A 27,371-nucleotide genomic window follows, 5' to 3' on the forward strand; every position below is an offset into this window, starting at 1 on the left:
ATGTTGAGCCTGGAGCTCTAAACTTGTTCTCACCAAGTTTCCCTTGCCCACTTTGGTTTATCAAGTTCACCCCAAGTTCTAACCTGACTCTCTCAAGTCCATTGGCTCATTTTCATCTACATACTCTTGGGGATACTTTTCTAGGTCATCATCCACATCATAGATAAAGTGCTTGTTTCAAGTTTGCTTTGTCTCTGCTTATGAGTCTCAGTCCAGATTTCCAATTATTTGCATATCCCTATAATAAGGAGAGATTGAATGGTGTAGTTCCCAATACATTGATAAAACAGTGCAGGGGGAGGAGGAAATTGGGAGTGACACAAAACCTTACATGGACCAGTATAAAGTCAAGGTCATCCAGTGGGAAGGTAATATATGAACTGAGATTCCAAACACTTAGGCTCTAGAACTTTAAAAGTCTCATATCCTCCCTGTGCCTTTGTCAGATGGAAACATTAATAAAATCTGAACAAGATAATGCCTGAAACCCTCTCCCAAAGCTTAAAACATTCTCTAATTAATTCTATTCACCTTATGGGATTTTTTTGTGGGGACTAAATGTAATAACGGGTATGAAAGTATTTGAGAAAGTTGAGAATTATCTCAGTATAAGTTACCACAAAATCACAAAATAATTCTCTCAATAAACCTGGATTTGTTTTTTATTCCTATTACAATATTGAGCCAAGTTTAAGAGATTATTTAATTTCAAGGGGAAAATGAAAGGCTCTATAGAAGGTAAAAAGATGCATTTAAAGAAATGGATAATTTAAGAATAAGTTAGGTTGACCCTCCCAGAAATCAATTTAGTGATACGTGTTAAGACCTGAAAATTCATATCTTTTTTTTTATTGGAGTACAGTTGCTTTACAATGTTGTGTTAGTTTCTGCTGTACAACGAAGTGAACCAGCTATATGTATACATATATCCCCCCACTCTTGGGCCTCCCTGCCCCCATCCCACCCGTCTAGGTCACCACAGAGCACTGAGCTGAGCTCCCTGTGCTATACAGCAGGTTCCCACTAGCTATCTATTTTACACGTGGTAGTGTATATATGTCAATGCTACTCTCCCAATTCATCCCACCCTCCCCTTCCCCCCGTGTCCACATGTCCGAAATTCATATCTTTTGACTCGGTAATTCTATTTCTAGAAAATCTAATCTAAGGAAATGATAGACACTCAACCAAGATTTACGTACAAAGTTGTCTACTACAGAGTTAATTGTATATTGCATAGAGGTATATAGTAAATAATCAGTGTTGTAAAAGAAAATGTATTCATGCATAGTAAAAGACTTGAAAGAAACAAACCAAAATATTAACACAGTGACTCTTGGTGGTGGTATTATTGATTATTTTCATTTTCTTTTTTTTTTTAATTTATTTATTTTTGGCTGCGTTGGGTCTTGCTGCACGCGGGCTTTCTCTAGTTGTAGTGAGTGGGCTTCTCATTGTGGTGGCTTCTCTTGTTTCGGGGCACCACGGGCTCTAGGCGCACAGGCTTAGTTGTGGCTCTCGGACTGTAGAGCGCAGGCTCAGTAGCTGTGGCGCACGGGCTTAGCTGCTCCGCGGCATGTGGGATCTTCCCAGACCAGGGATCGAACCCGTGTCCCCTGCATTGGCAGGCACATTCTTAACCACTGCACCACCAGCATTAAGAATTTAAACATTGCAGTATTAAATTGTAAAATGGTAATGAATTTATATTATTTAAAGGTTATTAAAAATAAAGTGTGTAGAGTTGCTCATCTTAATCTAATTCTGGTGCCAACTCATTTTGTCTTTTAATCCATCTTGATCAATAGCCAGCTTATCTCAACTGCTTTCATGACTTTCTTCCAGTTTTTCTGCTAACCACGACACTGTATGGGCTTTGTATTATGCCTGTCATTTGCCAGCAGCCTAGATAGCGCCAAGAGAGCTGAGTCACCTGTCAATTTTAAGGTGTCCCCATATGGTGCTCACTCCTTCTTTGAATATCCCACACACTCTTCACATGAAGTTCAGAAAACATGAATTGGCCCAGGACTCGTTTCTTCTAGAATAAGATATACCAAGGGTCACTCTTACATTGTGGTTTGCTTGATTCTCCCTAAGAAGTTCTAAGGCAGGAACGTTCTCCACTCATGTTGAATTTCCCATCAATCCCTACAGAATAGCTGAAACTCAAAGATTTTTGAAATTATAGGCAATTCCCTAACCTCTAGATTGGATTTGTTCATATTTTTGTTATCATTAAATGGACCCAAATGAGCTACCTCTTACCAGGTGAGACCCTCAGTAGAAAGGTGCTTACTTCTGTCTTAAGTTAGCCTCACCAGTTCTTCAACCAGGACAAATGAAGATGAACACTTGAAAGGGGCCATTTTTCAAGTGCCCCATTAAATGATGTTATCAAATGCACTCTTTTTATAAGAAAGAGAAGGTTGATGATCTAACAGAATCAGTCTGTTATTGGAGGGGGCGAGGGGAGTCAGCCTGTTGTTGGTAATGGAGGGGGAGAGAGAGAGAGAGAGAGAGAGAGAGAATGCAAGAGAGCGATTGAGATCATCAAAACCAATCATTCCCAACCACTCAAAGTCAAAAAGCTCCAAAGGACAGAAAATAGGCTTTGGGAAAGCACTCAAAAGAACTCTTTCTTTTGCTAACCCTTCCAAGGAAACATCTTTACCCAGAATCTTCTAGATTTGGTCTTGTAGCATTCAGATTCTCTTGACAGGCCCATCAGTACCTTAATTGGCTTTTCCTCACCACCTCATCGATTTGTCACACAATTCTTATTCAATTTAGATCCAGCTATTTCTGCACACTTTTACATTGATTTAGAAAATGTCCTTCACACTAGTTTCAGTCTCTACTCATGAAATGTCATTTGCATTAAGATGACTTAGTTTCATGATTTTGCCTTAGATGGAGTCTCAGGCCTTATATACTTCATTCCAGACACTGTTGCAAAACAAGAGTTTATGAGGCTGCTTCCTCCCTAAACATATCTGCTTCTTTCTCCCTTTGTCAAAATTCTCAGAGTTGAAATCCTGGCTATGTTTGTATCTGTGGTTTTCATAAGTTTTAAATCTGACATTCAGTCCAATCATCATCTCCAATATCATTCTCTCCAGTCATCCAAATTGTCTCAGGCAGGTGTAGGTTTATACAGAGAGATTACACACACCCATGTGAGTGCACACACACACACACACACACACACAATTTAAATATGCCAGTGTAATTCTGTATGTTTTGTCTAAACATTTCCTTTATTGATGCTTCCATAAGAATTGGATATCTGGTGTTACGTCAAACTAGGCAAAAAGTTTTCTATAATTTGTCTTTAGAATTGGTCTTGTGCATTGCCTTTTGATGGCTTTTTCCCCGTTTTCCACTTTAAGTTGTCACTTTTGTGATTGATTTGTAGAAGATCTTAGATACCGAGTAATACTAGTTCTGTGTCCTGTGTTGCAAATATTTTTCCAGTTTGCCATTTCCTTTTTTTTTTTTTTTTTTTTTTAATTTTATTTCTTTATTTATTTTTGGCTGTGTTGGGTCTTCGTTTCTGTGCTAGGGCTTTCTCTAGTTGCGGCAAGCGGGGGCCACTCTTCATCGGGGTGCGCGGGCCTCTCACTATCGCGGCTTCTCCTGTTGTGGAGCACGGGCTCCAGACGCGCAGGCTCAGTAATTGTGGCTCACGGGCCCAGCTGCTCCGGGGCATGTGGGATCTTCCCGGACCAGGGCTCGAACCCGCGTCTCCTGCACTGGCAGGCAGACTCTCAACCACTGCGCCACCAGGGAAGCCCTGCCATTTCCTTTTGAATGTTATGTGATTTTTGACATACAGACATTTTTTTCCTAATATAATCAAGCTATTCCACTTTTCTAGTTTCTAACTTTCAGCCAAGAGTTTTGAAAAGTCACAGGTTTGAGGCAAAGACCCATGAAAGCCGTCTCACACCACGTTCCTTACGTTGAAACAACTGGGCAGGGGTTAGAGCTGGGAGAAAGGGTTGGATTTATACGTATCCTGAGGAGAAAGAGCCCTTTTTGAAACTAGAGGAATAGAAGTAGGAGGAAGGTCCCTTGGGAGGAAGGCGGTGTGGGGAGAGATGGTGACGACACTTATGAGTGCCTTCGTAAGAGTCACTTATGTGAATAGAAATTGGATGACAATTCTGTTAGTTTTCCAAGTTCCTGAGCTTTGGGCTGACTTCAGGGGATTTTAGGGGGCCAATTCCTCTCCACACTTGGGCAATCTGAATGATTCAGTGGCCCAGAGTCCCCTGGGGGCAGGGGAACGCTCTCAGTAGCCAGCAGTGTGGTGAGGGGGTGAAAGCTGCTGCCTCACCGCAACTCTGACCCGTCCTCTGGCACATGCCACCATGGCACCTTGGCAGAGTTCCACGCTTTGCAAGGATCTTTCACGTACTCTACCTCGCTTGACTATCTTAGCAACTATGTCAAGCAAGTAGGATACACCAAGTTTCCTATCCTCATTTTTACAGAGTAGAAGCAAACAGAATTTCAAATTGAACTGACTTTCCAAACTCATTCAATGATTGAGTTATGAAGTGAGGTGAGGCGTGCAGTCCACTACAAAGGAGCATTGTAGCCAATCGGAAGGTGTACAGGCAAAGAAACTGGGCACGTCTGGGGTGAAATGCTCAGTCACTTACTCGCTCTCTGACCTCAGGCAAGTAACTTCCCTTCTGAGCTTCTATTTCTCACCTATAAAATGGAATAATGGTGCCTGTCTTGCAGAATTGATGTGGGGATAAAATGATACAGTACTCCATCTTCTTCAGTTCTTTTATCTTGTTGGTGTTGTGTGTTTTTGAGGGCCTCCTTGAAGCCTGTATGGAAAGAGTGGTATATAGACATTCTGAGGACATGGAGAGCATGAAGAGCCTCTGCACAGGGCCTGGCACAGAGCGGATGCTGCGAAACCCAGCTCCTCTCCCACCGTGCCAGCTTATAAGCTCCTGAGAGCTAAGATGCACACGGAGGCTCTCCTCTGAAGAGTCCTGGTTGGCTTATAATCCCACTCATCCAGAAGCTCTTTCCTATAACATTTAGAGTATTGCTGGCATTAAAGAATATGACTTATTAAAAAATCACAATTATTTGCTCAGTAGGTCATTGTGTAAGTAGGCTCAATGACTAATACGTAAATGTAAAAGATCTTGAAAGAGGATTATTGAAATAAAAGAGTCCAGCAACAGGCCTCAAAACAGAGCTTAGCATCTTGGCTAAGAGCAGGAGTGAGCAAACTACTGCCCCAGGGCCAAATCCAGCCCACCACCTGCTTTTTTTTTTTTTTTTTAACATCTTTACTGGAGTATAATTGGTTTACAATGATGTGTTAGTTTCTGCTTTATAACAAAGTGAATCAGCTATACATATACATATATCCCCATATCTCCTCCCTCTTGCATCTCCCTCCCACCCTCCCTATCCCACTCCTCTAGGTGGTCACAAAGCACTGAGCTGATCTCTCTGTGCTATGCGGCTGCTTCCCACTAGCTCTCTATTTTCCATTTGGTAGTGTATATATGTCCATGCCACTTTGTCCCAGCTTACCCTTCCCACTCCCCGTGTCCTCAAGTCCATTCTCTACATCTGCCTCTTTATTCCTGTCCTGCACCTAGGTTCTTCAGAACCTTTTTTTTTAGGTTCCATATATATGTGTTAGCATACGGTATTTGTTTTTCTCTTTCTGACTTACTTCACTCTGTATGACAGACTCTAGGTCCATCCACCTCACCACAAATAACTCAATTTCGTTTCTTTTTATGGCTGAGTAATATTCCATTGTATATATGTGCCACATCTTCTTTATCCCTTCATCTGTTGATGGACACTTAGGTTGCTTCTATGTCCTGGCTATTGTAAACAGAGCTGCAATGAACATTGTGGTACATGACTCTTTTTTTAAAATTTTATTTATTTTTTATTTATTTATATTTGGCTGTGTTGGGTCTTTGTTGCTGCGCATGGGCTTTCTCTAGTTGCAGCAAGCGGGGGTTACTCTTCATTGCGGTGTGTGTCTTCTCATTACGGTGGCTTCTCTTGTTGTGGAGCACGGGCTCTAGGCACACGGGCTTCAGTAGTTGTGGCTCGCAGGCTTCACTAGTTGTGGCTCATGGGCTCTAGAGTGCAGGCTCAGTAGTTGTGGCACATGGGCTTAGTTGCTCCACGGCATGTGGGATCTTCCCAAACCAGGGCTTGAACCTGTGTCCTCTGTGTTGGCAGGCGGATTCTTAACCACTGCTCCACCAGGGAAGTCCAACTCTTTTTGAATTATGGTTTTCTCAGGGTATATGCCCAGTAGTGGGATTGCTGGGTCGTATGGTAGTTCTATTTTTAGTTTTTTAAGGAACCTCCATACTGTTCTCCATAGTGGCTGTATCAATTTACATTCCCACCAACAGTGTATGAGGGTTCCCTTTTCTCCACACCCTCTCCAGCATTTATTGTTTGTAGATTTTTTGATGATGGCCATTCTGACTGGTGTGAGGTGATACCTCATTGTAGTTTTGATTTGCATTTCCCTAATGATTAGTGATGTTGAGCATTCTTTCATGTGTTTCTTGGCAGTCTGTATATCTTCTTTGGAGAAATGTCTACTTAGGTCGTCTGCCCATTTTTGGATTGGGTTGTTTGCTTTTTTGATATTGAGCTGCATGAGCTGCTTGTAAATTTTGGAGATTAATCCTTTGTCAGTTGCTTCATTTGCAAATATTTCTCCCATTCTGAGGGTTGTCTTTTCGTCTTGTTTATGGTTTCCTTTGCTGTGCAAAAGCTTTTAAGTTTCACTAGGTCCCATTTGTTTATTTTTGTTTTATTTCCATTTCTCTAGGAGGTGGGTCAAAAAGGATCTTACTGTGATTTATGTCATAGAGTGTTCTGCCTATGTTTTCCTCTAAGAGTTTTATAGTGTCTGGCCTTACATTTAGGTTTTTAATATATTTTGAGTTTATTTTTGTGTATGGTGTTAGGGAGTGTTCTAATTCCATTCTTTTACATGTAGCTGTCCAGTTTTCCCAGCACCACTTATTGAAGAGGCTGTCTTTTCCCCATTGTATATTCTTTTTTTTTTTTTTTTAAAGGTAAAGCTATTTTAATTATTTATTTATTTATTTATGGCTGTGTTGGGTCTTTGTTTCTGTGCGAGGGCTTTCTCCAGTTGCGGCAAGTGGGGGCCACTCTTCATCGCCGTGTGCGGGCCTCTCACTATTGCGGCCTCTCTTGTTGCAGAGCACAGGCTCCAGACGCGCAGGCTCAGTAATTGTGGCTCACGGGCCTAGTTGCTCTGCGGCATGTGGGATCTTCCCAGACCAGGGCTCGAAACCGTGTCACCTGCGTTGGCAGATTCTCAACCACTGCACCACCAGGGAAGCCCTCCATTGTATATTCTTGCCTCCTTTATCAAAAATAAGGTGACCATATGTGCATGGGTTTATCTCTGGGCTTTCTATCCTGTTCCACTGATCTATATTTCTGTTTTTGTGCCAGTACCATACTGTCTTGATTACTGTAGCTTTGTAATATAGTCTGAAGTCAGGGAGTCTGATTTCTCCAGCTCCGTTTTTCTTTCTCAAGATTGCTTTGGCTATCCAGAGTCTTTTGTGTTTCCATACAAATTGCAAAATTTTTTGTTCTAGTTCTGTGTAAAATGCCAGTGGTAGTTTGATAGGGATTGCATTGAATCTGTAGATTGCTTTGGGTAGTATAGTCATTTTCACAATGTTGACTCTTCCAATCTAAGAACATGGTATATCTCTCCATCTGTTTGTATCATCTTTAATTTCTTTTATCAGTGTCTTATAGTTTTCTGCATACAGGTCTTTTGTCTCCTTAAGTAGGTTTATTCCTAGGTATTTTATTCCTTTTGTTGCAATGGTAAATGGGACTGTTTTCTTAATTTCTCTTTCATATTTTTCATCATTAGTGTATAGGAATGCAAGAGATTTCTGTGCATTAATTTTGTATCCTGCTACTTTACCAAATTCCTTGATTAGCTCTAGTGGTTTTCTGGTAGCATCTTTAGGATTCTCTATGTATAGTATCATGTCATCTGTAAACAGTGACAGTTTTACTTCTTCTTTTCCAATTTGGATTCCTTTTATTTCTTTTTTTTCTCTGATTGCTGTGGCTAAAACTTCCAAAACTATGTTGAATACTAGTGGTGAGAGTGGACATCCTTGCCTTGTTCCTGATCTTAGAGGAAATGGTTTCAGTTTTTCAACATTGAGAACGATGTTGGCTGCCACCACCTGCTTTTGTTTTAAAGGATTTTTTTCAAATATACAATACAGTAGCCTTTAAAATTTAATTTCATAATTTTAAATTTTATTTATTTTTTTAACTTTTCTTCCAGTTTTATTGAGATATAGTTCTCTCTCTCTCTCTCCCATTTATATACCTATCTCCAGTAAAGTTTTACTGGAACACAGCCACTCCCATTTGTTCACATGGTGACTATAGCTGCTTTCGTTACAACAGCAGGGTTGAGTAGTTGCAATGGAGTCTGTAGGCTTCACAAAGCCAAAAAAATTTACTCTTTGACACTTTACAGTAAAAGTGTGCCAACCCCTGGCTACGAGCTACTACTTCCAGGCTATGTGAACTTACATGAATTATTTATACTCACTATGCCTCAAATTCCTTATCTATAAAATAGGGATAATGATAGTAGTGATTGAACAAGATAATCTATGTAAAATCCTTGCATACGGTGAGTCCTCAGTTAACAATAGCTATCATTATTAATACTTAAACCATTGATTTACAACAAAGCTCCTTGGGTAAAACACTCACCCAGACTCAGGAACAAAAACCTGTGTGTTTACCCTAGTTTCAAAGGTCCCCCATGCAGATATCAACAGCAGCTAAAATAGTCACCCTTTCTTGGCACAATCATATTTTCTTAAGATCAGACATTTCAATGCCATTAGCTCAGCTTCCAGGATATTAAAATCATACTCTACCTTTTCTCCACACTTACTGTGGACATTTGGATCAGTGTCATTGAATATTTTCCAATTGTCTGTGTACCCTATCTGGGAGAGGGGGAATTGAATGAGGCATTTTGTTGGAATTAAACGTCAAGAGTACCAGCTGCTTCCTTCTGAAATTATGAGCTAGATATTCCAAAAGGTGTGAACCACAAATCAAAGTACAAGGGAAGATTTTACATCTAGTTGTTTACTGTTAGAAAATTAAAAAAAAAATTTTTTTTAAAGAAAATCAACCTTGGGCTTCCCTGGTGGCACAGTGGTTGAGAATCTGCCTGCCAATGCGGGAGACACGGGTTCGAGCCCTGGTCTGGGAAGATCCCACATGCCACGGAGCGGCTGGGCCCGTGAGCCACAATTGCTGAGCCTGCGCGTCTGGAGCCCGTGCTCCGCAACGGGAGAGGCCCGCGCACCGCGATGAAGAGTGGCCCCCGCTTGCCACAACTAGAGAAAGCCCTCGCACAGAGGCGAAGACCCAACACAGCCAAAAATAAATAAATTAATTAATTAACTTTAAAAAAAAAAAAGAAAATCAACCTTGGCAAATAGCATTGAAAGCCATTAAGGAAGCTGAAAAAATAGCCGTTCCACTTGTCTCCTAAATATAGTGGGAAATGCTTTCTCAGTGTAAAGAAGAAGTCTTATCCTACAGTTCAATCAGCATATGGAGGTGATTTCCAGGAGAGAAGTGAAAAAAAAAAAAAAATCCCACAACTCAACCTTTCAGAAGTATCATAATCATGTGGGGAGAAAATCGTCTCATACCTCTTCCTTATTGTCAATCTTTGCAGGTTAAAAGAGCCAAGAAGAGCCATCCCTGTGGTGGGAGGTTGAGGGTGGGTGCAAATCTCCAGCTCAGCTTCTTGCAAGGTGGCTAGGCAGGGCCCTGGGGTGGGTTGGTGGCCTGGGAGGAGGAAAAGGGGTCAGGAGGGTTCTCCAGTCTAGGACTTATATGTGTGCAAATAGTGCACGGTGGTGCCCTCCCTCTCACCAGGTGCAGCATGACCTCTCCAGGATGCTTTCCTTTGTGGATTACCTGGACCCCAAAGTGGCCACTGCCATGGGCTATGCTTCATCAACTCAGCCTTGGCATAGAGGAGAATTTTCTCCTTACCCTCACACCCCATCACTAGGAGCCTGGGCGGGAGGCGGAAAGGCAGGGATGACTGCAAGTCACAGGGATTCTTCCATCAGAATCCCTCCTTTACCGCCACCCTCATGCCCGCTCGTGCTTCCCTAATTGTGTAGGCTCTGTATCGAGCACCTCCCTAAACTAGTTCTTAACCTTGAATGGCCATGAGAATCAACTACAGAGCTCTTAAAAAACACCAATGCCTTACCTGGAGCCCCACCCCCAGAGATCCTGATGTAATACAGATCTAGGGAGGGGTCTAGGCATTGCATTGATTTTGGGTGTGTATGTGTGGGGGCGTGTTACATGTTTAAGACTTCCCAAATGAACCTAATGTGTCAACCTACTATGTGCCAGGCACTCTTCTAGGTGGGTAAAACAGTGAAGAGCATAGGCAAGATACCTGGTCTCACAAAGCTTATGGTCCAGTGGGGCAAGACAGACAATAAATAAATGAATGGCCAAGATATATTCTAATAGTGCTGCCAGGAAAGTAAAGCTGGGACTGTGAAAGAGAGGTGGAAGATGGGGAGATCTGTAATGTTAGATTACATAACTTTAGATTGACTTAGGTTGTTTTCATACCTTGGCTATTGTGAATTATGCTGCAACAAACATGGGAGTACAGATACCTCTTTGAGATAATAGTTTTGTTTTCTTTGGATATGTACCCAGCAGTGGAACTGCTGAATTGCATGGTAGTTCTACTTTTAATTTCTTAGGGAATCTCCAGGGCTCCATGAGATGACACAGTAGGATTTATCTTCTTGGGAGAGATAATTGGGCATAAGAGTAGGGAAAAAAGTTTCCAGAAAGAAGCTGAATCTAAGTTCAGTCTGGAAGAAGAGGTGGGTCAATAGAAAGGCTATTCCTGGATGACCAACCAGTCTAAGTAAGGGCAAAGAGGTAGGAATTAGTTTGCCCCACGTAGAGAATAGTGAAGGCCTGGTCTCAACTGGGGTTGAGAGAATTTTAGAGAAAAGGGGAATTGAGCTGGACCTGCTTATAAAGGACTTTGAAGGTCAGGGAGCGATGTTTACATTTGATTTGCTCTGTGTATCAGATGGGGAACGTGTTTAGTTACAAACCACAGAAATCTGAATACATTTTCTTAAGCAAGTAAAGGATTCATTTGCTCAGAAAGCAAGAAGACTAGCACCAAGTGGGTTCAAGAGTTCCACAATGACACTTTCCCTCTTCCCTTCTGCCATAATTTGTGGAAGGCATTGTCATTAACTTTATTGCTTCACGGTTCCAATATGACTGCTCCACCTCCAGCTTCATAACCACATTTCAGGCAGAAAATAGAGACAGGAAAGGATAAAGTGGGTGGTTTCTGCATTAGGAATGCAAAGGCTTTCTCAGGTATTCCTAGCAGTCTTCTGCTTACATCTGTTTTGGCCAGAACTGTGGCACAAGGTACCCTAACTGAAAGAATGTCTGGGAAGGTTAGTGTTTTTGCTGGGCACATTGTCACCACAAGCAAAATCAGGGTTCCATTTCTCAAGGAACGGGGAATGGATATTGGAGCAGCAATTAGCAATCTCTACACACGATGTACAGCATCTCAACACACGATTGTTGTAGGATCCTGAACAGAGAGTTGTCTTAGGAAAAGTGGTGAATTTTCAGGGAATTCCCTGGCGGTCCAGTGGTTAGGACTCTGAGCTCCTACTGCAAGGGGCCTTGGTTCAACCCCTGGTCACGGGACTAAGATCCCACAAGTATGCAGTGCAGCCAAAAATATATTGAAAAGTGATGAATTTTCAGAAGATGGAATTGGCATTGGTATTCAAGGGATTTGGAAGGAAGGAGAAGGAAGATCTGGAAGAGTGGCTGGAAACTGTTGAAAGTAACCCTGCAGTGATGTGGTGGGCACTTGAACTAGAATACTAGGTATGGGAATGGGAAGAAGGTGAGAAGCTAATAGTCATGTCCAAGGAACAATGAACAGGATTTTGTAAAGACCGTCCAAGAATGAATGGTCAAGATGGAAGGTGTGGACAAACTGACTTCTTGGTCCTTTTTTCTATGTCGAAAGTTAATATTTGGGGTGGATGAGACAGAACTTATTAGAAAAGAGAAATTGATAAAAGAAAAATCCCAGAATCAGAGACATGTTGAAGCAATAACAAGTCCTAGAGTATATTACATTATATATTATTACATATAAAAACAGAATGAAATCATTTTAAGACTAGAAAATTATTGCGATTTGAAAATGTATCACTTAAAAATGTTGGTAAGTACCAGTCATTGTACAAGTCAGCGAAGACACAGAAAAGTCTGGGAATTAGTCCCGACCGCAAGGGGACCACAGTGTGTGGCGGAGGCAGATGGCTGCAATACTCCGGGCGGAGGCTACATCAGGGGTGTGGGTACAGGCTCGGGGGCTGAGAGGAAGGAGGGACTAATCCCATCTGAGGGCTGGAGCATGCTTTGCGCTTTGACATTTTATGATTCTGCAGTGGCATAAATAGGATCATACTTTTATCCTTAACTACCTTGAGGCCCAGGGGTAGGACCTGACATTGCCCCCAATCCAACAATCTCAACCTTAGCGTCTTAGTGTTCCCTCTCAGCATTGGGGAAGGAGCCAAGGAAAAACTCAGGGGTGGGTAGAATGGAGAAACTGGATTAGTCATATTTGCAGTGTGATTCTGTAATTACTGTGAATCTTCAAGTCAGACTCATCTTTATCTTAACTTCCAAGGTTGAATGTAGTTTATTTGTGACTTATACACACCTGACTTTCTTCATGTGGTCTTTGTGGTTGCTTATACTTATTTCCTTGTTGATATAAGCCTGGGTCATAAAGCTGCATGCCCAAAGTATAAATCAGGGTAAACTCTGCCAGGGGCAGAAAAATGGAGAGTCCAAAGAAATGCTTCAAGAGAATTGGTCAGCATTCAAAAGGAAGGGGATTTCAAGACTAATTTTGTCTGAATGTTTGCTGTTTGAAAGACAATATGCATTTTTATATTTTAAATGCAAGTATTTGAATAGCTAAGGCAGTCACAGTGTACAAAAATATAAGTTGAAAGGGTATACATTTAAAAGTCTCCTCTCTGCCCAGGGAGCTGTACAACTGAGCAGCACCTTCCTACAGACTCTGATGGGACTGGTCCCTCCTAAAGTGGGTAACCTGGCTGCCAGATAGACTCCCAAGCCTTCCACCCCGAGCCATACAGTCTTGTAATATTACAAGATTCCTGTGTTTCTTGCCAAAAATAGGTTATGGGTACAAGTACATGAGGAGATAAGTCTATATATTTTGTAAGTATATATATTTTCCAGGAATGATTTTAGTGAGCAGAATCAATAGAAAAATCAACATAAAGCAGATCAGTGAGAAGATCTTGAACTAAGAAGTATAAGGGATAAAAAGAAGAGTAATTATTCATCAGAAGGCAGAAAAAGAACAGGACTCCTACCCATGTAAAAATAAAAAGAAAGGGTGAGGTCACAGATCCATCTGCCCATTAGGATGGGTGTTTCCACAAAGCTAATGAGCATTTGCCAGGAGAGCATGGGGCACTTGCAGTTGTTGAGTAAGTGAGAGAAATGGTGCTGGCCTGCCCTCCTGGGATAGTGTTTGCTAGAACGTGGGCATGTTGTACTCTACGGTGACATGTTCCCTGGGAGACTCAGTGGCATTTGATAACTGTGCCCTTGGGCATTTCCAGAACCCTCCCATAATCATTCATATACTCCAGTGTAATATGACATTCCATCTTCCAGGTCAAAGGAATACAGCACACACTGGCCAAAGATTCTGAGCCAGGATAAAGCAGAGGGGGCCATGTTTTCTGAAAAGCACAACCCTAGTCATTGCTACACCTTCACTAAACCCCTCTCCTCACTGGAGGTGTTCTTGGCAGTTTATTGATGTGAAGTTGGCTCAGGATGAATTGGGACAGGCCAAGTAAAGCAGTTATTCCTTCTTTCATGTAACACAAAATTCTGCTTGAGATCACGGAGCAAGAGCAAGCTAGAACGTGGCATTTGTCAAATAAATTCCCAAGTAATGATTAGATCCCAACAATATATAAGGCAACAGGCAAGTTTCTGACTTTCTACCAAATTCTGTTAGAAATATAAGCTACCCACCCACACAGAAAGGTGACTAGCAGCACGGGACCCAGCCAATGAGTGGAACATCAAACAAATGTGATAGACTTCAGAGAAGTGAGGACTTTTCTTCCAGTTCTGGTGGAATGGAAAGTTTCACCTCTAAGTCTCCATAAAGCCACCAGTCGGTGAGGTTCTTTCCACCTCCCGCCCTGTAGAAACTTGGGACAGTCTGGCTAATATATTCAGTGAAAGGTATCAGAGAAAGAAGGCAGCTGGCTGCTCAGGTAGACTTCATGGGGTAGCAGCTCCTGGTGGGGCTGCCATGAATCAGGATTTGGTCAGTGGGTTTGGAGATTCATGAGTTCCATTTTGTAAGAGCACTCAGTCAACCAGTCTCAGGGTAAATGATTCATTCATAAGAGTGATCTATGGACCTAACTGTCAATAGCAACCTATTAATTGACAAGGGGCAGGAGTATATTTTCTAGTCACCAGAATGATCTTATCCACTAATAGCAGACTACTTTACGTTCAAAGAGTGTTGGAGGAATTAAAGACTATTTGCTGAACATCCAAGAAGGGCCAAAGATTAGAAGACCTTGAAGTATAACTTAATGCACAATCCCTGCCTCACAATGTTTCTTGTTGAATAGAATACATGCAAAAAAAAAAAAAAGCTAGTATCTGCCATATATAAAGTCTGCCCTTTGGATAGAGCAGGAATTTAGATCATCAAATTCTTAAAACTCAGTACCCCTCTTTATATACCATATGCATATTATTGGATGCATTCCAAAGATATGAATTGATTAGAGAGTAGAATCTGGTCACCTTAACTGTTGTTGGATATTTCCCATATATCGTCAATTTCTCCTTTTATAATGTACAGAGTAACATTTGTTGTATGTTTCTTTTATATTTTTTAACTTATTTTGAGTTTATATACAGTAAAATTCATTTTTTGAGTTCTATTTGAGTTGTGTAACCACTACCACAATCATGATACAAAAGAGTTTTTTACTCCCCTCCCCACAAAAATATTGCCTTGAGTGACATTTTTAAATAGGTTCCTTCCACAGATGGCTAACCTCATCTATTATGTGTTGATTCTTACTACTTTTGCTTGCCAGACGTCATATTTTCTGGTATTATCTACCAATTCTAAGGCCCACCAGACCATGTATGCAGTCATCCTCAGAGACAGACAAAATGAAGCTTTTGAACATGCATGTGTTTATTTACTTGGCTAGGAGTGGGTGTATCAAGTTTACTTGATCTGTGAACATAAAACAACAACAACAAAATTGAGATATATTCTAAGGACATTACTCTAAAGAAATTAGGAGAAAAATTCTAACATTCCAGTTGGAGCTCCATCCCCAAGAGATATATTAGCTCTGAGAGATGGGAGAGAGAACTGCTAAGTCATATCTCCAATTCATTTCCTTCCTTTAAATGGGTCACGAGGGCAGTGATAACCCCAACATGCTAGCAACTGTTCCAGGGCTCAAGTAATTATATTTATCCCTGCTTTTCAGAAACTAGATCTAGGCATTAAGCACTTTCCTAAATGAAACCCATATCCATTTAACCTATGCAAGTTAGTAGCTGAATTTCTTGTTGCTGTCTTAATAAGGGCTCTTTACAAAATATATCTATATCTATATGTAAATGGTATATATGCATGCTCATTATGGACAATGTAAACAATGGAAAACTAAACTTGACTTTATGTTATGTCTTGGTGGTATTTAGGAACTTAAAAAAAATATGTGAGTTCAATTGACTGTTTCACATGTGAACAGGTCTCATCACCAAGTAATATTTTCTGACCAACCTAGAAAACTCAGCTCATGCCATGGCTGACAGATCACATTTTATAACAAAACGCAAGGAATTCAGGTTTATAAATTAAACAGGGGCCACAGGGGCATCCAGAAGTGCTCTGCGATCTGGCTACCAGGCTTCTGGTTCCCTCTTCTTGACTCTACCTCTAACCCAGGGAGTGACAAGGCAGACCATTTATCTCTTTAGAACATATTGCTCTACCTGCCAGATGCATATGGAGATCCTTCTGTTCCTGCCAATATCAGGAATGCGAGACTGAATCATTACTTGCCAAACACCTGCAGATGAAGAACTCAACAGTACAACTACATACATATTAAAACAATTATGTTGAATCATTAGAACGTTTAATTCTACGACTCAAAGTCTCTTTCTGTTGTCACAAATTCAGAAAGAACCAGGTGATCCAATAAAATCCCACTTTGGAGGAGCCTTATAACAGGATCCCTTTGTATGAACAGAGAGACGTTGGCAGTTAGTCCATACATTTCCCATTCTGTCCTTCTGTTATCCTCCCACAACTCTCCACCCTTCGCTGCTCTCAGCACTGCTTCTTATTCTTAAACTTCTCCTCCACTTGCACCTCCTCACTGCTTCCGTCTTTGTTGAGGGCAGAGCTCCAGGGCTGACCACGTAAGTAAAGTGCTATTCTCTCAAAGTAAAAGGCAAGTCAGTGTCTCCAGTAGTAAAATGTAATGTTTTCCAATGAAACACTGGAAACCTTCAAGGAATAAAGAATGTGAGAGAATATATTGTTTCATGAGTTTCAGAATGAATAGAAATCAGTGTTGTAGAGTGGGGATAAAGAGATCTGCCCCTGGGATGCTGACTCACAGTGACTCTTCTAATAGCGTTTACTGGACTGACCTCCGATTCCAATGAGAACCACAAAATACCAGTAATTTTATCTGGGGAATATTTATATTTTGGTGCAGTAGGTGAATTCCCAATTAAAGGGCATTATTAGAAGAATTTTTTCCCCAAACTAAAAGTAGTTTCATCTTGGTTAAGCCTTGAATTTCTAATTGGTATTTATGGTTCAAAGAGATTTTGTTTTTGTTTTTAAAATCCATTCATTCCCCATTTCCTCATAACTAACTCTTATGGATAATACCTGTTACAGAAGACATCCTGAGTCCCATTTTCCCCTAACACGGATCAACCCAATATTTTCCTCCTCAAACCATTTGCTTCCTGACTTACAGCCTATTGGGTTTGGCGATTGAGTATATATGGAAGAAAGCCAGGAACCTTAGAGCATTGTCTGACTCTAGCAATGAAGATGCGTGATTATTCGGAGGCCTCTCCCTCTCCACCCCACGTTAGTACAAAGGGTAGATGCTACCAACTTCCCAAACATTTCCTTGGGGTGGAAGAGTGCGGGGTGACCACCCACTCCTGGTTTATGTTTCCCAGTTTCAGTCCAGGGGTCTTTCTTTCTATCTGCTGCCTATTGGACTTTTCAGGCATCTGTTTTCTGACTGAGGTGCAGAATCTTGTATCCTAGCATTAGTATAGCCAGGATTTAGGGCTTACCCTAAACCTGAGGGTCAATTCAGAGAGTGGTATCCTTGGGAACGGAGCCAAGCAAGGGCACACACAAGGCGCGTAAATCAGGTTCTTCCCACAATAACTACCCAAGAATTTATGAGTGGGCTCATGATCTGATTAGGGATGTCCCCCAAAAGTCACCTGCGGTCTAGATAATGTAAGATAAAATTAAACATTTAAAGTTCCATATGGAGACTTTCAAAACAAGAACCATTCATTCCTTCTCTCATCCCATAGCAGTTTATTGAGCATCTACTTTGCATCAGGCATCATGCTGGGGACTGGAAACCCAGCAGTGAATCAAACAGACCCAGTCTCTGCCCTCACAGTCCCACAGGCATTGCAAGAGCTGGTTTGCCAGTGTTGACCCAGCACTGTCCCCGTGTCTGAGACTTTGGGTTTGACAAACAGGTCCTCTTGTCTCTGGGAAGGTGACCTCTGATATTAAAATAGGGACAATTCCTTAGCTTCCCATAGACTGGCTAAAATAGCTCATGAGACCACCCACGTCCCCTTTGTCCCCACCCAATCCCCAATCCCTTTTGTAACCAAAGTCATCTGTTACTAATGGAGGCTCGAAGATATGTCCGTAAGAGGAAAGAGCCATAGAGAAGGGATGGGGGAGTATTCTTATACTAGAAGGTTGATCTCCACACTGAATAAATAAACTCATCCTGGCTTTACCCATTGGCCTTTTCTAGTGTGGTTCACATTCACTGCTGGGATAAGACCAGCTCGGGGTAAATGGGTAAAGCCTTGGTTTTGAGGAGGCCCAGATGCCAGTCACTGTTGACCAAGAGCTTCAGCTTGGAAAACAGAGATGAGGTCAGTCAGCTTCAATGCACTGATCATCACCCCAACCCTCCTCTCGTGTCTATTCTTTCTTACCACTCAAGAGTACTACCACATTGTCCAGTGTTAATAAGCTTTCACGTACACATTCTATTTTAAGTCTCCAACAATCCCATGGGGATATCCCAACCCCTATTTCATGGATGAGAAAATCAAACCTCCAAATTAATTTGCTCATTTTCCCACAGCTGCTAACACAAAGCCAGCGTTCAAGCCCAGATCCTCAGGCTCCAAACCAATGCTCTTTGCACTCTCCCATAGCTGTCTCCTTTGACAATTTCAGTTCTTTATTTTTGCACATTATTTCAGCACATCCTGGTGGGGAATGGTCTTCTAACCTGCTGGTTTTCTGGGAGCAGCCACAGATTACTGGCCAGGGGAGGGGCTGTGGTTCCCCCACCCCCTACGCTGCCCCCAGCACTCTCTTGCCTCCTACGTAGGAATCCCACATCTGTCATGGATGCCTGCGGAGCTATTTTTAGAGACAGAGGAGAGAGTGGGGTGGCACACATTCAGGTTTTCTAGGAATCTGTTAATATTTTTGTAGAGGCCGTTCAGAGTTTTAAGTTGACTGATAAATGACCTCCAGAGGAAGACATCCTTTCCCTGCTCTTCCCTTCAACACTCTCCATCCCTGATATGGATTTGTTTTGGGGGTGTAATTCTTTTACCCACCCCCCAGGGCTCTCCTTGGCACCCTGGACTCAAAAGACAGGGATATTAATAACTAGCGGCAGCTACAGCTGACTTATGTCTCAAGAAGGTCAGAAGGAAGCAGATCTAGTTCTCCTTGACCTCTGTAGGGATTGGCAGTGCTCCTTCACATCTTTATGCAGAAAGGGGCTGCTGTTTTACAGGTCTGGGAAAATGTCCATGGATGGATCTCAATGCTTTCTGAAACCTCCTGAGCTACTGATTTTATTCTAGAGCAGGCAGACTACTATTTTAGAGGTGGGGTATGTATATGCACAAGTCAGAAACTGGGTAAACATTTTTACCATATTAAAATAGGGAGGAAATTAAAATGTAGATATGTAAAATCTCTGGATTCGGGAGACATAATTCTGCCGTTTATGTTAAAAATCACATCAGCTCTGTTCAACAATGTTTCTTTGCTTTACTAGGTCAATGGTGACAAAATAAAAATGTAAACACTGAAAATAAATATGCTTTTGAACTTAACATTATATTAGAAGTGTCACTCCTAATATATTAAAATGAATGAATTAGTAGACTGTCACAACTAAAAACAAAAATATTAAACAAAGACCATAATAATGTGTACAAACCAAAATAATTTCAGTTTCAAAATTAGTGATAACACTCCTTTCCAAGTAAGTAACTTTCTGGTATGATACAGCACATGGTATAAAGGTACCAGACAGCATTAGCCGTGCACTTTCAAATAGCTTTTTAACAATAAAATACACAAAAAACTCAATAAGTTATGGCCCATGTTCTGATATGTGTCTATTTTACCAATTCTCCAATCAAGCTCTCTAATATGACATAGGAACCATTGCCATTTTTAACCAGACAAGAATAAAGCAGAACCTGTTTGCATTTGGATGGGCTCTGCTGTGGATTGCCCTAGGCACTGCAGCCTGGAACAGTTCTCTCCAGTCTGAGCAGCCTTTTTGCAAATAGGATCTCCTATACAACCAACTGTGGCCAAAATGAAATTCCAGAGAAAGGAGCTGCCACTTTTCCCCCTCTATTTCAATAGGACATATTAGCTTTGTCTGAAAGCCAATTATTTTTATAGATGCAACAAGTTCGTGGACCAGGGCCACCCCCTCGTTAGCTGTGTGTGAATCCAGGGCTCCAGACCTGATGAATTAGGCAAGAGATGATCTAGGAAATGATCCAAGAGCCTCTGCCCTCTCCATCCTTGTCCTGGTCCTTTCACAGCAGCTGCACTACTCCCCTCATTTTGATGGTGTCCCCACACCCCTCCTGGACTCACAAAGCTAGACACTGCATTCTTGTACTGCTCGCATCCCTTCCTACAAGTACGTGGTCCTTGAGGCAGCAGTGGTAGAAGACCTAGCATTTCAGTAAGAATTTTAGGAAGAAGGAAAAAAAGGATGGGGCACAGGCTGGACAGTCAAACTCCCCCTCTTAATTACTAAGCCCCAAACCCACAGAAAGAAGACAAGCCAGGGCTATCTTCCCACTCACAGAAACACAAAGCAAAGACTAATTGACATTATGCTTTAGTTCTCTAACACTTTCACATAACAGTTTTAAAGAATGTCCAAATATTCACATAATAAGGGCACATATTTTTTCCCTCAGTCGGATTTCTGTGTATGAATTGGTAATCCAACAAAAAAAGACCCATTTCTGTTCTAATTGTGCTGTGGTTCTCAAACCTCTCATAAAGACACACATGCTATTTGGGAATATCCAGGTACTTGTAAAAACTGCATTTGCCTCACCAGGGACTACAGAAAATCACTGGTCCTCTCACCCCTGGAACCCTCACCCTGCACTGCTCAGCATGTAGTCATTCCCAGGGCCAGAGACCTGAGTTAGTCCAGAACCTATCCCAGCCCTGTCTTCAGTGGCCTGAGGCCAGACCTGACACTTGACCAGGCTGAGTGGTTCTGTGGGAGCCTCTGCTGAGCAAAGGGGACCAATCCCATTCAAGCTCAGAGGATCTAGGTAGAAAGGGCCTTCATTGGAAATGTGAAGTCAGCCACTTGGCTCTTTCCACTTGTATCCAAGTGAGGAGGATAGAAAACTGGCAAGGAGATGTGTGAAAGGAAGCATGGCCCCTGGTTTAGATTCTGGCCCTACGGGCTCTCCTAGATATACCTGATGCTGTCACCAGGACACAGTAACTGGTTCAGCAGGGAAATGACAGGCACCACAGGAGTCACCAACACCAAAGGCCAAGCTTTATTCTGAATGACACCTACGTGAAGGAAGAGACACAAGTGCAGTTTTAGAGACTCACGATCTTGGATTTTTTTCCCTGAAGTTGCTTCAGGTGGAGGATTAGAATGCATAAATTGCCAGGATGACTCTGTAACATTGGATTATATGCTTTTCTTAATCACATTGATCTCATCTGCTCGATATACCCCAGCAGCACACTTTGCTGGGGGTGGATACTCAGAAAGTCTGAGATCTGAGTTAAGCAGTAAAGTCCCTTCTCCTGTGTGGCCTTCAATATCCCCATCCTCCAGCAGCAAAGGCCCTTAGACAGGGAAAGGCAGTGGAAATCAATTCACTTAGAGAAGAACTGACCCTAAAAGACATTTAAAGTGCCATTTGGCAGATGCAATTCCATCTCAGGCTGAAAAGTCGCAGAAGAATGTGTCCCAGTTCTGACTCCTGCTCTGAGTAGCTGTGGGACTCAAGCACGTTGCTTCATCTCTCTGGGCCTTGGTACCCTCATCTCAGATGGGGACAATGGCCAGATGAGGTCTCAGGTTTCCTCCCAATCCAGCCCACTCTCATACCTCCCCTCCTCCACCCCCAGCTATGGTTTTGTGGCTGTGATTTACACTGGAGCCCTAGGGTCCCACTCCAGGAGGCCAGTGCTTTCCACATTAGTAACCGGGTTTGCAAGGGGGAAAATATGATATTTTAAACAGCCTTAGGATAAATGGGGAGCAGTATTAAACAAACATTACTCTTCATAAATTAGTACTGACATCTAGCCACAACTCTTCATGGAAAAAGGGATTTTTTTTTTTTTTTTAACGATAAGTTTCTTTCTCTTTAAAGGAAAATTGCCAAGGATGCAGAAGGAAATGAAGATGGTCAAAGACGAGGATGTGCATTTCAGTTTGGGTGCGAAGAGGGCCCCCTCCTTCCCCCACGGCCTGCAGCCAGTGGTTTCCCGAGGAAGAGCTCCTCCAAGACACCCCTTCCCGGAAGCTCTCCGGGGGCCGTTTTCCCAGTTCCGGTATGAGCCTCCTCCAGGAGACCTAGACGGATTCCCGGGGGTCTTTGAAGGAGGAGGGTCTCGCAAACGGAAGAGCATGCCCACCAAGATGCCCTATAACCACCCCTCGGAAGAAGCCGCTCTTGCCCTGCACCCGGAGGAGAGCAAGAACCCCGGGCCCCCGGAACTCCGGCTGCTCTTGCCGCCGCCGCCGCCGCCGCCGCCGCCACGGCCCAAGTACGACTCTCGGATGATCGACCTGTGCAACGTGGGCTTTCAGTTCTACCGCAGCCTGGAGCACCTGGGGGGCAAGGCCGTCAAGCAGGAGCCCGTGAAGCCCAGCGCCACATGGCCCGCGCCCACGCCCCCTCCGTTCCTGCCCACGCCCTACCCCTATTACCCCAAAGTGCCCCCGGGCCTGGTGTTCCCCTTCTTCGTGCCCTCGGCCTCGCCCTTCCCCTTCAGCCGGCACACCTTCCTGCCCAAGCGGCCCCCGGAGCCGCTGCTGCCCCGCAAAGCCGAGCCGCGGGAGAGCGAGGAGACCAAGCAGAAGGTGGAGAGGGTGGACGTGAACGTGCAGATCGACGACAGCTACTACGTGGACGTGGGCGGCGCGCAGAAGCGCTGGCAGTGCCCCACCTGCGAGAAGTCCTACACCTCCAAGTACAACCTGGTGACCCACATCCTGGGCCACAGCGGCATCAAGCCGCACGCGTGCAGCCGCTGCGGGAAGCTCTTCAAGCAGCTCAGCCACCTGCACACCCACATGCTGACCCACCAGGGCACGCGGCCCCACAAATGCCAGGTGTGCCACAAGGCCTTCACCCAGACCAGCCACCTGAAGCGCCACATGATGCAGCACAGCGAGGTGAAGCCGCACAACTGCCGCGTGTGCGGCCGGGGCTTCGCCTACCCCAGCGAGCTCAAGGCCCACGAGGCCAAGCACGCCAGCGGGCGGGAGAACATCTGCGTGGAGTGCGGCCTCGACTTCCCCACCCTGGCCCAGCTGAAGAGGCACCTCACCACGCACCGGGGCCCCATCCAGTACAGCTGCTCCGAATGCGACAAGACCTTCCAGTACCCGAGTCAGCTGCAGAACCACATGATGAAGCACAAGGACATCCGGCCCTACATCTGCTCCGAGTGCGGCATGGAGTTCGTGCAGCCCCACCACCTCAAGCAGCACTCCCTCACGCACAAGGTACTGCGGGGCCCCAGGGGAGAGGAGCGAGTCCGGGGAGAGGAGCGAGTCCGGGGCGAGGGCCCAGGAGACCTGCGCTGCTCCCCACCCCTGACACGTGTAACCCTGGGCAGGAGGCGTCCCTTACCTGAGCCCAGACGTTCTTCTTCCTCACCTTGAAATGGGGGAGAGTGAGGAGACTAGCCATCAAGCCCTTTCCCATCTCGACTTCTGGAGTCTCAGGCGGTCCTAGAAAAAAAGAATGCAGTTTGGAGAGGAGGGTGCGGAAGGATGAAGGAAGCAGCTGCTGCTTGGGCTGTTGCTTCTTTGCCTCCCAGAATCCCTAAAATTTTATTTCTGGAAACTTCATCTGGGGTGCTAGCATGAGGGTGCATCAGTCCCTATCTACCCAAGACCAGCTTTGTGCCTGGGATACACTAATCGGAGCCTTCTAGAAAACTCTAGAAAATTCTCTTGGTCTTTTTCTGCTAAAGCTGTGGCTACCTTTTGCTTTATTTTCTCCCTCAACTGCTTCATTTGCAGGTGGCTTTGAGGGCAGCAGACCTGGCCTGGGTCTGGCCAGGTCTGTGCTTCCCCCATTGAGCTTCTGCCTAGTTGGTGGCAGTGCTCTATGGTTTGTATTATAGGAGGCATGAGAGAGCATTCTTGTCTGTTGGGTTTGGTTTTACCTTCCCCAGCCGCAGGTCTTCAAGGAGAAATATAGGCCCACGTGTCTAAGTTCAGCCTAGTTTGCAAACAAAGCCCTGGAGTCATTCAGGACGAACTAAAACAAGGCCCCAGTGCATTCCTGAAATCTTACCCAGCTAAGCTAACTTGGGTCTGCTTTGAGCTTCCAAGAGGGGAAGTTTGCCCCACTGACCTCTACTCTCACACCCTTGACCTCAAGTGGTTTTCTTGGCAGAAGAGACTTCTAGCAAGCCAGAGTTTCTAAAACATTCTTTCATTCTGAAAGGTCAGTGGAGGACTTTGCTCAGCCAAGATAATATTTCTGCTCTGGCATTGTGGGTTTCATTTGATAGGTTAGGACCAAATATGGGCAAAATGCGTGACTGCCTTGTGGGCTCTGCACAAACAGCTGCCCTGCAAAAGGCACCTGAGATGCATCCAGAGGGGAGGTGCCCGCCTAGTGCAGGAGCCATCAACAAAGAGCCTGAACTGAGAGTCAGCCAGCAGGGGGGCCATGTGCTAATTTCAGGGACTCCTACATGTGTGGAAAAGGAATCAGAGATGCATTTTAGAACAGATAAAAATTCTGTAAGATGGTAGAAAATGAACTCAAAATGGAGAAAACAGCCTGGTATCTGAAATAGGTCTTGTTTGAATTAGGAAGCAAAATGCATTTTAATTAAAGGAGTCAGGAAACAGTGAGAGGTAGCATTTACTGAGCACTTGCTAAGTGCCAGGTACTCTACTTCTCATTTAATCCTCTTCAACAACTGTAAGAGCTACCTATGGGTATCGTTACTCCAGATTTGCAGATGAAGACACCAAGCCATGGGGAAGTCACCCAGGATCTCTGTCTCTAGCACCTGAGCTCTTGAACACAACTATCAAGACTACTCCCTCCTTCCCTTCACCCAGCAGCTCCGCAGGTCCCCTCTCTGAGATTTCATTGATCTTATTAAAGACACAGCAGCTCCCTTTGTTCCTAAAGCTGTGTCCAGTCTCTCATTTACTTGAGGTCTAGGCCAGCCCACATGTGAATTTTACTTTGTTCACAGAATTCTTTTTAGAGAATTCCAAAAACAGTGATAAGTAGGTACTAACTAGATCATAACCAAGTATAGGGACAATCTTGAGAAGAAAGATACTGAAGTAAATTTTAAACCCATCAAGAAAATAGTTTTTATTAATTTAATACTTTTTAACTCACTGTTTGAATATGCAACACATTTCAAAAATTCATCTTCTTAGGAGGACATTAAAATTTAGATCTCTTCGTTAGCATAAATCCATACTCATCTGCAATCATCTAGACTAGACAGTATTCCAGTTAGAAAGAGCCCCCGGGGTCTCATGTCCCAGCACTTCAACTTGAGATGAGGAAGCCTTCACCAGGAAAGGCTGCGGGACTCATTTAAGGTTATGTAGCCAGTAAACAGCTGGGCAGAGACCCAAACTCACCCTTTAGTGCCATGGGCTCACCTAAACTGAGGAGTGGTACTCTCTTACCATGTCCCAAATTAAAGAAATGAAAATATAGGCAGAGGGAACCTTGGAACCCCTCCTGCCTTAGGTCACTATGAATATCAGGCCATATGGATTTTATAAGATACAGTTGTTAGCCAAATGACTTGTTCTAAACCTGTAATAACCTTAGTTTTAATACCATGGTTCTGGGTCCTTCCAAAAAGTCATTCTGGGTCAAGATTTCTTGTAACAGCCGTTTCAGAGAAGCACTGGTTAGTCAGGATTAGGTAATGCTCTACTCACGCCGTGAGTCCCTAGAAATGCTTTCAGTTGAGGGCATTGATGCTTAAGTATTAAAGCACTTCACAAACAGCAAGGGAACTAGAAAATCTTCTTCTTTCCCGTTTTCTAATTCAGAAAGCTGTCCTCTGCCAAATTGCTCTGTCGGACAGAAGCCGGCTTGGAGGAGGCTCCACAGCCGAATCACATAGAGGCCACTGTGGCCCGTGGGAGCCCAGGGGACCATCTCAAGTGGCGATTATCGAGTTGTAATTTTTTGAAGTGTGGATGTGAGTTGTTCTTCTTGGATTTTCAAGTCCATTAATGAGAACTCAAGAGAACATTGGTTTTCATATGGGAAATGGTATTATCAGTTTAGGGGGCTTTGTTTTTTCATTATCATGAAAGCCGGATTAGACTCATTTCACATACCATTCATTCCATGGTGCTCTTACCAAAATCTTATTAATCCCTGAGAACTGTTACCATAGAATTAACCCCAGCAGCAGCAGGAACAACAAAAGCAGTAGCTTTCTCTTCCTCTAACAGTCTGGCTAGTTTATGGTTTTTAGAAGAAAAAAAGGATTACGTAATCAACACTTTTCAAGAAAATAGTAGTTTAAGAAGGCTACAGCCACACCATTTGGAACTCAACATCTTTCACCAAATCCTTCGTGGATTTATGTGGCAGAGAGAAAAGCAAAGACCGCTGTCCTGATGAAAGTCTGTTACCTGCTCACCACGGTTCTTTCGCCTCTTGCCCCCTTCCAGGGCGTGAAGGAGCACAAGTGCGGGATCTGCGGGAGGGAGTTCACGCTGCTGGCCAACATGAAGAGACACGTGCTGATCCACACCAACATCCGCGCCTACCAGTGTCACCTGTGCTACAAGAGCTTCGTGCAGAAACAGACCCTTAAGGCGCACATGATCGTCCACTCGGACGTGAAGCCCTTCAAATGCAAGGTGGGCGGCTGCCCGGGAGGAGCGTGGGGAGGGAGGGCTCAGAGGGCTGTGCAAATGCGCAGGAAGAATCTCCAGGGAACCTTCTACTCAGTCTCATCAGAGGGACCTCTGCGGCTCAGAGTAGGTCTGCGGCCAAGCCCAGGCCTGTCTGCTGCTCTGTGCCTCTCTCCGCCGCAGCTGTGCTCAGCTGAGCCCTAGGAGCTGCCCTGTGTGTCTCGCGGCAGAATCAGTGCACAGGGCGTGGAGACAGCCAGTACAGGGAGCGCTGAGGGTGGAAGGCCCATTTGGCGAATGAGGTCGTTAAAGGATGAAGGTGGTGTGAGAGCTGGTGCTCTAGAAAGCAGCAGTCAGGTGTAGCCCTCTTCCCCTTACAAGCCAATGAGTAGAACACAGAGAGGAGTCAGAGAAGCTTCCAGCCCTGTCCCCTTCCCT

General features: G+C 43.8%; 2 protein-coding genes across 28 annotated transcripts in view; one reads left to right on the top strand and one right to left on the bottom strand.

Moving 5' to 3' along the window:
- The window catches only part of LOC309658566 (uncharacterized protein), a gene marked incomplete at its 5' end in the record, with an annotated part of 59,223 nt that extends 32,382 nt beyond the window's left edge, over positions 1-26,841 (bottom strand). For 7 of the 26 annotated variants that reach the window (XR_014262248.1, XR_014262249.1, XR_014262250.1 and 4 more), the window contains 2 exons: positions 23,695-23,795; positions 26,709-26,841. Coding sequence is in view for 1 of the 26 variants with exons in the window: in XM_082457413.1 (XP_082313539.1) it covers positions 21,289-21,482 (194 nt within the window). The other 19 variants (XR_014262256.1, XR_014262257.1, XR_014262258.1 and 16 more) reach the window with 17 other exon arrangements.
- Positions 1-27,371, top strand: part of ZNF366 (zinc finger protein 366) — a 71,077-nt gene that overhangs the window by 25,588 nt on the left and 18,118 nt on the right. Inside the window, exons 2-3 of one of the 2 annotated variants that reach the window (XM_082457197.1) lie at positions 22,207-23,567; positions 26,748-26,939. In XM_082457197.1, coding sequence (XP_082313323.1) covers positions 22,221-23,567; positions 26,748-26,939 — 1,539 coding nt within the window. In that variant the 5' untranslated portion in view covers positions 22,207-22,220. Of the gene's footprint in view, positions 1-22,142; positions 23,568-26,747; positions 26,940-27,371 lie in introns of those variants that run through there. The other variant, XM_082457196.1, reaches the window with a different exon arrangement.

Source organism: Balaenoptera physalus (assembly GCF_965194825.1).
Source record: "Balaenoptera physalus genome assembly, chromosome: 3".
In the NCBI taxonomy this organism is placed as follows: Eukaryota; Metazoa; Chordata; class Mammalia; order Artiodactyla; family Balaenopteridae; genus Balaenoptera; species Balaenoptera physalus.